The following is a 12,359-nucleotide window of genomic DNA, read 5'->3' as shown; positions in this document are numbered from 1 at the left end:
TAGTCTCACCCTCCCGTGGTCTCTCCCTCCCGTGGTCTCACCCTCCCGTGGTCTCTCCCTCCCGTGGTCTCACCCTCCCGTGGTCTCACCCTCCCGTAGTCTCACCCTCCCGTAGTCTCTCCCTCCCGTAGTCTCACCCTCCCGTGGTCTCACCCTCCCGTGGTCTCTCCCTCCCGTGGTCTCACCCTCTCGTGGTCTCACCCTCCCGTGGTCTCTCCCTCCAGTGGTCTCACCCTCCTGTGGTCTCTCCCTCCTGTGGTCTCACCCTCCTGTGGTCTCACCCTCCTGTGGTCTCTCCCTCCCGTGGTCTCACCCTCCCGTGGTCTCACCCTCCCTCCTGTAGTCTCTCCCTCCCGTGGTCTCACCCTCCCGTGGTCTCACCCTCCCGTAGTCTCACCCTCCCGTAGTCTCACCCACCCTCCCGTAGTCTCACCCTCCCGTAGTCTCTCCCTCCCGTAGTCTCACCCTCCCGTAGTCTCACCCTCCCGTAGTCTCTCCCTCCCGTAGTCTCACCCTCCCGTAGTCTCACCCTCCCGTAGTCTCTCCCTCCCGTAGTCTCACCCTCCCTTAGTCTCTCCCTCCCGTAGTCTCACCCTCCCGTAGTCTCTCCCTCCCGTAGTCTCACCCTCCCGTAGTCTCTCCCTCCTCTGGTCTCACCCTCCCGTGGTCTCACCCTCCCGTGGTCTCACCATCCTGTAGTCTCTTCCTCCCGTAGTCTCACCCACCCTCCCGTAGTCTCACCCTCCCGTGGTCTCACCCTCCCTCCTGTAGTCTCTCCCTCCCGTGGTCTCACCCTCCCGTGGTCTCACCCTCCCGTAGTCTCACCCTCCCGTAGTCTCACCCACCCTCCCGTAGTCTCACCCTCCCGTAGTCTCTCCCTCCCGTAGTCTCACCCTCCCGTAGTCTCACCCTCCCGTAGTCTCTCCCTCCCGTAGTCTCACCCTCCCGTAGTCTCACCCTCCCGTAGTCTCACCCTCCCGTAGTCTCTCCCTCCCGTAGTCTCACCCTCCCTTAGTCTCTCCCTCCCGTAGTCTCACCCTCCCGTAGTCTCTCCCTCCCGTAGTCTCACCCTCCCGTAGTCTCACCCACCCTCCCGTAGTCTCACCCTCCCGTAGTCTCACCCTCCCTTAGTCTCTCCCTCCCGTAGTCTCACCCTCCCGTAGTCTCTCCCTCCCGTAGTCTCACCCTCCCGTAGTCTCTCCCTCCTCTGGTCTCACCCTCCCGTGGTCTCACCCTCCCGTGGTCTCACCATCCTGTAGTCTCTTCCTCCCGTAGTCTCACCCACCCTCCCGTAGTCTCACCCTCCCGTAGTCTCTCCCTCCCGTAGTCTCACCCTCCCGTAGTCTCACCCTCCCGTAGTCTCTCCCTCCCGTAGTCTCACCCTCCCTCCTGTAGTCTCTCCCTCCGGTGGTCTCTCCCTCCCGTGGTCTCTCCCTCCCGTGGTCTCTCCCTCCCGTAGTCTCACCCTCCCGTAGTCTCTCCCTCCCGTGGTCTCTCCCTCCTGTAGTCTCTCCCTCCCGTAGTCTCACCCTCCCTCCTGTAGTCTCTCCCTCCCGTAGTCTCACCCTCCCGTAGTCTCTCCCTCCCGTAGTCTCACCCTCCCGTAGTCTCTCCCTCCCGTAGTCTCACCCTCCCGTAGTATCTCCCTCCTCTGGTCTCACCCTCCTGTGGTCTCACCCTCCCGTGGTCTCACCATCCTGTAGTCTCTTCCTCCCGTAGTCTCACCCACCCTCCCGTAGTCTCACCCTCCCGTAGTCTCTCCCTCCCGTAGTGTCACCCTCCCGTAGTCTCTCCCTCCCGTAGTCTCTCCCTCCCGTAGTCTCACCCTCCCGTAGTCTCTCCCTCCCATACTCTCTCCCTCCCGTAGTCTCACCCTCCCTCCTGTAGTCTCTCCCTCCGGTGGTCTCTCCCTCCTGTAGTCTCTCCCTCCCGTAGTCTCACCCTCCCTCCTGTAGTCTCTCCCTCCCGTAGTCTCACCCTCCCGTAGTCTCACCCTCCCGTAGTCTCTCCCTCCCGTAGTCTCACCCTCCCGTAGTCTCACCCTCCCGTAGTCTCTCCCTCCCGTAGTCTCACCCTCCTGTAGTCTCACCCTCCCGTAGTCTCACCCTCCTGTAGTCTCACCCTCTGACCATATTAAACCTGGAGCAGCAGCCTGTTAGATGACCGGAGCTCCGCGGCTGCAGCAGCTGAGCTCCGGTCAGTAATTTGTAGTTTGTCTCCCTGAAGTCCGGCTGAAACTGTGATTTTAACCCAGACGACCATGATGGAGGACGAGGAGGCGCTAACCAGCTGATCTTCTGCTGCTCCTCTTGGGAAGCTCTTTTCATTTAGCCCGCCGCTGTTTTTCTGTAATAAACTGTAATAAGGTGGCCGAGGCAGCTCCGCTCTGCAGGGAACAGCAGGTAATGAAAGACCGGCCGCCTCCAATAAAGCTCCTCTAACACCGAGCTTACGGCCATCCAGCCCGGCTCAGCCCGGATCGGCTCGGCTCGCTGCCTCATTAACACGCCCACACACACACACACACACACACACACACACACACACACACACCTGATCACAGAAACACCAGCAGCAGCATCCAAGAAGAAGAAGAAGAGGTTCACATGTCACACTCTATGTTTATGGTAAACAAACTCTGTTTATTGTAAACAAACTCTGTTTATGATAAACAAACTCTGTTTATGGTAAACAAACTCTGTTTATGGTAAACAAACTCTGTTTATTGTAAACAAACTCTGTTTATGATAAACAAACTCTGTTTATTGTAAACAAACTCTGTTTATGGTAAACAAACTCTGTTTATGGTAAACAAACTATGTTTATGATAAACAAACTATGTTTATGGTAAACAAACGTCTGTCTTTATGGTAAATAAACCACACTCACCACATTTATTAAGATTAGGCTTAAGACTTCTTTTTGACGACACTTAGAATTAGGGCTAGCTCAGGTTTATAGTTATGGCTGTTTAGGCATGTATCTCAGTACCTCATGTATCTCAGTACCTCATGTATCTCAGTACCTCATGTATCTCATGTATCTCAGTACCTCATGTATCTCAGTACCTCATGTATCTCAGTACCTCATGTATCTCATGTATCTCAGTACTTCATGTATCTCAGTACCTCATGTATCTCAGTACCTCATGTATCTCAGTACCTCATGTACCTCATGTATCTCAGTATTTAATGTATCTCGGTACCTTATGTATCTCATGTACCTCATGTATCTCAGTACCTCATGTATCTCAGTATTTAAAGTATCTCAGTATTTAATGTATCTCAGTATTTAAAGTATCTCAGTATTTAATGTATCTCATGTATCTCAGTATTTAATGTATCTCAGTATTTAAAGTATCTCAGTATTTAATGTATCTCATGTATTTAATGTATCACAGTATTTAAAGTATGTCAGTATTTAATGTATCTCATGTATCTCAGTATTTAATGTATCTCATGTATCTCAGTATTTAAAGTATCTCAGTATTTAATGTATCTCATGTATCTCAGTATTTAATGTATCTCAGTATTTAAAGTATCTCAGTATTTAATGTATCTCATGTATTTAATGTATCTCAGTATTTAAAGTATCTCAGTATTTAATGTATCTCATGTATCTCAGTATTTAATGTATCTCAGTATTTAATGTATCTCATGTATCTCAGTATTTAATGTATCTCATGTATCTCAGTATTTAAAGTATCTCAGTATTTAATGTATTGTAATATTGTATTGTATAATAATTAATCGATTAATTGACAAATAAATAAGCAGATGAATTGATGAAATTCTCAAATCTCACTGGTTGATCAATGCAAATGATGAATAAAATGTCCAAAACACACACACACACACACACACACACACACACACACACACACAGCTTCACATTATTCATACACACACTTCAGCCTGAAACACAAACACACACATTTACAGAGGTAAAGCAGGACGCCTCTTTCTATTAGAAAAACACACACACACACACACACACACACACACACACACACACACACACACACACACACTCCTGACAGATGGAACATGCTCCTCCATATTCCGTCCCTCATAAAAAGGACTGTGGCCTCCAATATCAATTACCCTCTCATCCTGGGGGGGGGGGGCAGATGTAATTAGATTTTCTGCTCTATTTGGAGGATGAGAGCTCGTTTCACAGCTCTTAACGAGTCTGAGGAGGTGAACAATGAGGAGCAGGAGGAGGAGGAGGAGGAAGAGGAGGAGGAGGAGGAGGAGGAAGTGTGTGTGTGTGTGTGTGTGTGTGTGTGTGTGTGTGTGTATACATACTCAGCGGCCTGCAGCACTTGACGTGCACGAAGAAGAGCCTCGTCTCTCTCCTCATTGGCCAGCAGGAGGCGTGACATCAGAGCCTGATCTCTGTCCTTCTGAGCAGCCAACACCTCCTCCAACATGGCTGAGGAGACGAGGAGACATCATTCAAGGTTTTACATGGTTATGATATTATATATGTACGCTTTGATGTTGTTGTATGTTTATTCTATTACATTTCCCTGAGATCAATAAAGTTGATTTGATCAATAACTGAAATGTGTTTAATAAATATTATCATATATTATTTATATATTTATATATTTCTGCTGTTGTATTTTCATATAAACACAAAGAATGTGATGGATGGAGACTTCCTGTTTCTGTGATAATCCTTCTGGATTAAAGTGACACACACACACACACACACACACACACACACACACACACACACACACACACACACACAGCTCTGTTAAATCAATATTACATCGTTGGTTAAACACACACACACACACACACACACACACACACACACACACACACACACACACACACACACACACACACACACACACTGTTCTGTTAAACCAACAACTGCCTCGTTAACTGTCACCTCGTTACTGTTTAATTACAGCATGTGTGTGTGTGTGTGTGTGTGTGTGTGTGTGTGTCTGTGTGTGTGTGTGTGTGTGTGTGTGTGTGTGTATGTGTTGGTATTAAACAGTGTGCATGAAAAATATTCAAATATTTAAGAAGTCGAGGTTGGATCAGATCTGATTAAGAGGAGAGTAAACTGTAACATACACCTCCTCCCCCCCCCTCCCTCTTCTCCTCCTCCTCCTCCTCACCTGCAGGTCTCTCCCAGCCTTGAGCCTCCCTCTGCTCCTCCCTCAGCTCCTCCTCCACCTCCCTTCTCTGCAGCTCCTTCTCCTTCTGGACCAGCTCCTCCTGCAGCTGAAAACAGTCTGGTGTTAGTAGCTCGCTGTACCAGTGTGAATATACTGTATGTATATTATATATATATATATATATATATATATATATATATATATATATATATATATATATATATCTATACACACATACATGTACAGTATATATACATATTTACAAGTGTGTGCCTGTATATTGATACATATATATAAGTATATATATATATATATATATATATATATATATATATATATATATATATGTATACACACACACGTATAAGTGTGTCTTTGTACCTTCTGGTTGATCTCTCTCAGACTGTCGAGCTCTTTCAGTAGAAACGAGACGTTTTTGTCTCGTTCAAAGGTGGCTGTGATTGGTCCAAACACGAAGTCCTGATGAGAGCTGGAGGAGACAACAGTGAAACAAGAGTAACAGAGTACATGAAGTAATAAGTACATTAAGTACATACTGAGCAGTTATCTTAGCACTTCAACATATTAAAGCTTCTATATTCAGAACATTAATATCTCATCACACAATAATTATTAAAAAACCTGAGCAGAGAATGTCGTCCGTTTCTACCAGCTTCTCCTGGATCTGGTGCATGTGAGTGCATGTGAACGCATGTAAGTGCATGTGAGCGTGCATGTGAGCGTGCATGTGAGCGTGCATGTGAGCGTGCATGTTAGTACATGTGAGTGCATATCGGAGTGCAAGTTAGTGCATGTGAGCATGCACAATAGTGCATGTGGGTGTGCGCATTAGTACATGTGAGTGCATGTGAGTGCATATCGGCGTGCAAGTTAGTGCATGTGAGCGTGCATGTGAGTACATGTGAGTGCATGTGAGGCTCAGCTGTGGACATCTTGAGCCGTGTGGAGTCAACAGAAACGCTCTGAAGTTCAAAGATGAAATAAACTCCTCCCACATTATTAGTTGGCAGGTGTTCAGTTTTCAGTTTGGGTAACGAGATAATCTAGATCACAAACATGCATAAAGACACATCAACACTTTTAACAGATGATTCTTATGCAATAAATAATACAATGACGTAATGAGAAACCTGAGAGGGACTCAAACCTCTGGAAGCTTAAAGCCCCGACAGGAAACACTGACGAGAGGTTACAGGACTCCCTGTAGGAGTACCTGTGAGTGTAAAACACTGATGCTTGTACTTCTTCGTACACTAAATAAAGCCCAGAGTCCACACACAGACATGGTGTGAATATTGATCTGCAGCAGGTCAGCTGCTGGTCAGCGAGGCTGTGATTGGTCGGGACCCCGGTGACATCACCTCGCCATGTGTTTCATTAGAGAGTCACCTGTGTGTAGAGCGGTCAGGTGTTTTAACCTCACATTATCAGAGAGACGAGGGCGTCGCTTTAATAAGCAGCTGCTGCCTCTCATCTCACCTTAAAGGTCAGACGCCGTAATAAAGCGAGTAAATAAGACACTCTGTCTTTTATAATATCAGCTGCTTCTAATCAACTCTACTATCGTTCTATTTCTGTCTGTCTCCTTCTGACTCCAACTAATAAAATCAAATCTAAATCTAATAGGTCACATTTCAAACGGCTTCACACAATTCATCTGAAAAGCATCAAAAAGAGACAAAAGAAAAACACCCGAATTACAGAAAGTAATGAAAAGCAATAAACTTCTTAATAAACATTTCATCATTAATTATTCGGGTGTTTAATAATCTCGTTGAGTCTCAGAGACTCGGAGCTGATCAGCATTAATACGAGACGTTACACTTCTGATTGTAATATTAATGTTTTAATGTTTTATTGAATTCTATCCTGTCAGTCTCTGCTCAGGGAACACGTTTAATAAAGAACAACAACATAGGAAACAAAAATACAAACAGCAAACAATAAACGTGTTCCATGACAATAACAAGTTAGTCAAACCACCTAAACCAAGAAAACCTAAACCAAGACCGAGTGAAGACCAAGTTCAAGACCAGTGAAAGTACCCTAACCACTAACCAATAACCAATAACCACTAACCAATAACCACTAACCAATAACCACTAACCCTGAACCAATAACCACTAACCACTAACCCTGAACCACTAACCAATAACCACTAACCCTGAACCAATAACCACTAACCCTGAACCACTAACCAATAACCAATAACCAATAACCACTAACCAATAACCAATAACCAATAACCACTAACCCTGAACCAATAACCACTAACCACTAACCCTGAACCACTAACCACTAACCCTGAACCAATAACCAATAACCACTAACCCTGAACCAATAACCACTGACCACTAACCCTGAACCACTAACCAATAACCACTAACCCTGAACCAATAACCACTAACCCTGAACCACTAACCAATAACCAATAACCAATAACCACTAACCAATAACCAATAACCAATAACCACTAACCCTGAACCAATAACCACTAACCACTAACCCTGAACCACTAACCAATAACCACTAACCCTGAACCAATAACCAATAACCACTAACCCTGAACCAATAACCACTGACCAATAACCACTAACCACTAACTAATAACCACTGACCCTGAACCAATAACCACTAACCCTGAACCAAAAACCACTAACTCTGAACCAATAACCACTGACCAATAACCACTAACCACTAACTCTGAACCAATAACCACTAACCAATAACCACTAACCTCTAACCAATAACCACTAACTACTAACCCTGAACCAATAACCAATAACCAATAACCAATAACCCTGAACCAATGACCACTAACCAATAACCACTGACCAACAACCAAAAACCACTAACCCTGAACCAATAACCACTAACCCTGAACCAATAACCACTAACCTCTAACCACTAACCAATAACAACTAACCAATAACAACTAACCAATAACCACTAACCAATAACCAATAACCCTGAACCAATAACCAATAACCACTAACCTCTAACCAATAACCACTAACCACTAACCACTGACCACTAACCACTAACCGCTAACCAATAACCAATAACCACTAACCACTGACCAATAACCAATAACCACTAACCACTAACCAATAACCAATAACCACTAACCGCTAACCAATAACCGCTAACCACTAACCAATAACCGCTAACCAATAACCGCTAACCAATAACCAATAACCACTAACAAATAACCAATAACCAATAACCACTGACCACTGACCGCTAACCACTAACCAATAACCACTAACCAATAACCACTAACCAATAACCACTAACCGCTAACCAATAACCAATAACCAATAACCAATAACCACTAACAAATAACCACTAACCCTTTTTAACACCATGACAAACTGACATGACAGATCTACATTCTCATAAAAACAGCCAGAGAAACATATCAAGATTCTTCTTCTTTCACCTCTTCGATTGTCAGATAAAGGAGTAAGAGGAGTCAGTGCAGCTTTCATCTCATACTACAGCTTCACTTTAAGAAGCTTTGGATCTCACCTGTCATCAGTGCTGAACAGGTGTCTTCTGAGGGCGGGACTACCAGGACCTCTGGAAGCTCCTCCTCCATCAGGGCCGTCTCCACAGATCTCTGCCCGAGGAGAAGGGCCCCGGCTGGGGGAAAGGTCCAACTCCATCTGCCTTTTACCTCCTGGAGGTCTGGAGGACAAAGGAGAAAAAGGAGAGACAGACCTCCTGTGGAAGAAGGGTGAGACAGGAGAGACAGACCTCCTGTAGAGGAGGGGTGAGACAGGAGAAACAGACTGGGACAGAGGGGAGGGGGAGCAGGAGGCCGGAGGCTCTGGGAGTTGCTGAGGGCCTGAACACAAAGAAAGACAGACAGGTACCAGTCAGTGAGACAGTGGGACACAGTAAAGACAGACAGGTACCAGTCAGTAAGACAGTGAGACACAGTAAAGACAGACAGGTACTAGTCAGTAAGACAGTGAGACACAGTAAAAAGTTGGATATATGAGTGAGTGAGTGAGTGGATGAATGAATGGATGAATGAATGGATGAATGGATGGATGAATGGATGGATGATGAGTGAGAGCTTGACGGAGTGGATAAACGTATGGACGGATGGGTGGATGAATGAATGGATGATTTAATGAATGAATGAATGGATTACCCTGAGGTCGTTCAGTCTGGTCCAGGCTCAGGTTGGTTCCAGATCTGTAAGTCAGAAACATTTCTTTATGTAATGAACTCTCCAGAGGATAAACCCTTTAGATTCTAATGATTATAATATTATTCTAGCGCCATCATCAGGACAAACTGTACATGTTGAACTGCTGTTCAAACTCTAAGAACAGAGAGATCACCAGTTTGACTCTTAACATGTAGAGTAACATGTAGAGTAACATGTTACTCTACATGTAGAGTAACATGTAGAGTAATACGTAGAGTAATATGTTACTCTACATGTAGAGTAACATGTAGAGTAACATGTAGAGTAACATGTAAAGTAATATGTTACTCTACATGTAGAGTAACATGTAGAGTAATACGTAGAGTAATATGTTACTCTACATGTAGAGTAACATGTAGAGTAACATGTAGAGTAACATGTAGAGTAATATGTAGAGTAACATGTAGAGTAATATGTAGAGTAACATGTAGAGTAATACGTAGAGTAATATGTTACTCTACATGTAGAGTAACATGTTGAGTAACATGTAGAGTAACATGTAGAGTAATATGTTACTCTACATGTAGAGTAACATGTAGAGTAACATGTGGAGTAATATGTAAAGTAACATGTAGAGTAATATGTAGAGTAACATGTAGAGTAACATGTAGAGTAATATGTAAAGTAACATGTAGAGTAATATGTAGAGTAACATGTAGAGTAACATGTAGAGTAACATGTAGAGTAACATGTAGAGTAATATGTTACTCTACATGTAGAGTAACATGTAGAGTAATACGTAGAGTAATATGTTACTTTACATGTAGAGTAACATGTAGAGTAACATGTAGAGTAACATGTAGAGTAATATGTAAAGTAACATGTAGAGTAATATGTAGAGTAACATGTAGAGTAATACGTAGAGTAACATGTAGAGTAATATGTAGAGTAATATGTAGAGTAACATGTGTAGAGTAATACGTAGAGTAATATGTTACTCTACATGTAGAGTAACATATTACTCTACATGTTACTCTACATGTTACTCTACATGTAGAGTAACATATTACTCTACATGTAGAGTAACATATTACTCGACATGTTACTCTACATGTTACTCTACATGTAGAGTAACATATTACTCTACATGTTACTCTACATGTTACTGTAGAGTAACATGTAGAGTAACATGTAGAGTAACATGTAGAGTAATACGTAGAGTAATATGTTACTCTACATGAAGAGTAACATGTAGAGTAATATGTTACTCTACATGTAGAGTAACATGTAGAGTAACATGTAGAGTAATATGTAGAGTAACATGTAGAGTAATATGTTACTCTACATGTAGAGTGTAGAGTGTTAGCTTGATGTCAGTTAGTGTGACTGAGTCAAGGCCATTTGGTTATAATGGTCAATACAACATGTGGTTTGTCTTTCAAACTGCAGCTTTGATGAAAACCACTTCAAACTTTTAGAATTGTTCTACCTGTCAGGACTGCTGCGTTGCTGGGTTGAGTTGCTGAGTTGCTGGGTTGAGTTGCTGAGTTGTTGTGTTGTAGGTGAGGGCAGACGCTGTCGCAGCTCCTCGTTCACTCTGGGATTATCTGAAAAAATAAAAACAGACTCTGTTTACATTAAACCACCTGTCTGTCCGTCTCTTTATTCATTATTAATCAATCATTAGCGAGCAGTAATCCTGTCGTCATGTCGAGCTTTCTAAATACTTGCAGCTCATCAGCAGAGCAAACACACCTCTAATATCTTGTTAAGGCCTTGTTAAGGCCTCGTTAAGGCCTCGTTAAGGCCGGCTAACGGCTCTCATTAAGAGCGGAGCTCCTCAGGTGTAATTAACGGAGGCAGGAATGTTAAACGCTTTTTAAGTAAAAAGGAAACAATAAACACACAGGGATCATTCACACACTTCAATAGGTGTGTGTGTGTGTGTGTGTGTGTGTGTGTGTGTGTGTGTGTGTGTGTCTGTGACGTCCTTCAGCACCGGCACTGCTCTGTGAACCGTAGTGGTCCCTGAGGCTCTTCAAGACCTCCAGTCTGTCTCAAGGATTCATCTCCCAACTCTACGACACCAGAACCAAAAGACCAGTTTGGAATTGATGATCTCAAAGGAAAAGAAATAGAAAAGCGTCTTCAAAGACGAAGTCCAACAGGAAGTCCAAGAGGACGTCCAACAGGAAGTCCAAGAGGAAGTCCCACAGGAAGTCCAACACAAAGTCCAACAGGAAGTCCAAGAGGAAGTCCAACAGGAAGTCCAAGAGGAAGTCCAACAAGAAGTCCAAGAGGACATCCAACAGGAAGTCCAAGAGGAAGTCCCACAGGAAGTCCAACACAAAGTCCAACAGGAAGTCCAACCTTCAAACTAAATTTCGGTCTGATTAAAAGACTCCTGAAAGACGCCCATCTGCATCACTGGGGAGAGCAAAACTGGTTCCAGACTGGTTCCAAACTGGTTAACGCCAAGTCCAGCTATGAAGTCCTGGTTCTGATAGGGTCCGTTGTTAAGACCTCTGACATGTGATCACACCTGTGTGTAAGAAACTGATGAATGTGATTCTGTGTAGAAGCGAGGGACCGCAGACTTTAAACTGTTTGGTTGCTTGAGACCAGTCCTGGTCATGGTCCTGGTCCTAGACTTGGTCCTAGATTTGGTTCTGCTGTATTCCAGTCATAGAGTAATTGAGCGTTGTCACTTTGAAACTTTTCTCATCCCCTGCCGTCCTCTGCCCCCCCCCTTGTGGACTCAGAGCTAATTGAGCTTCTTATTATTCATGTACAATTACAGAAGTGATAATGTGTTAAATCCTTCTAAATGACCATTCATGCCTCGCGCTCGCTTTGAAGTCTCGTCAAAGACGGAAAAATCTGCAGAAAAAAGGGAAACTCCAAAGGCCAATCAGAGGAGGGGGAGCCCCCCTTTCTTCTTCATGTAATATGAACTGAAGTCCATTAATTTTTTAAGCTGTATTTAATACATTTTGTGCAGAAAGTTTGGTGCAGAGAGAGTCGGTGTTCCAGCTG

General features: G+C 44.0%; 1 protein-coding gene across 1 annotated transcript in view; it reads right to left on the bottom strand.

Annotated features, from left to right (window-relative positions):
* mipol1 (mirror-image polydactyly 1) overlaps window positions 1-12,359 on the bottom strand; it is a 33,173-nt gene that overhangs the window by 15,846 nt on the left and 4,968 nt on the right. The window contains exons 3-8 of the mRNA XM_068737203.1: window positions 10,813-10,930; window positions 9,324-9,367; window positions 8,693-9,011; window positions 5,522-5,630; window positions 5,141-5,246; window positions 4,308-4,434 (exon numbers count right to left, since the gene is read on the bottom strand). Of these exons, the coding sequence (XP_068593304.1) occupies window positions 4,308-4,434; window positions 5,141-5,246; window positions 5,522-5,630; window positions 8,693-9,011; window positions 9,324-9,367; window positions 10,813-10,930 (823 nt within the window). The remainder of the gene's footprint in view (window positions 1-4,307; window positions 4,435-5,140; window positions 5,247-5,521; window positions 5,631-8,692; window positions 9,012-9,323; window positions 9,368-10,812; window positions 10,931-12,359) is intronic.

The sequence above is a fragment of the Cebidichthys violaceus genome, unplaced genomic scaffold (genome assembly GCF_023349555.1).
Source record: "Cebidichthys violaceus isolate CVI_PGR_0920_01 unplaced genomic scaffold, fCebVio1.0.p SCAF_77, whole genome shotgun sequence".
NCBI classification, from domain to species: Eukaryota; Metazoa; Chordata; class Actinopteri; order Perciformes; family Stichaeidae; genus Cebidichthys; species Cebidichthys violaceus.
Note: the sequence above shows the minus strand (reverse complement) of the source record. Positions and strands in the feature narration are given on the sequence as shown.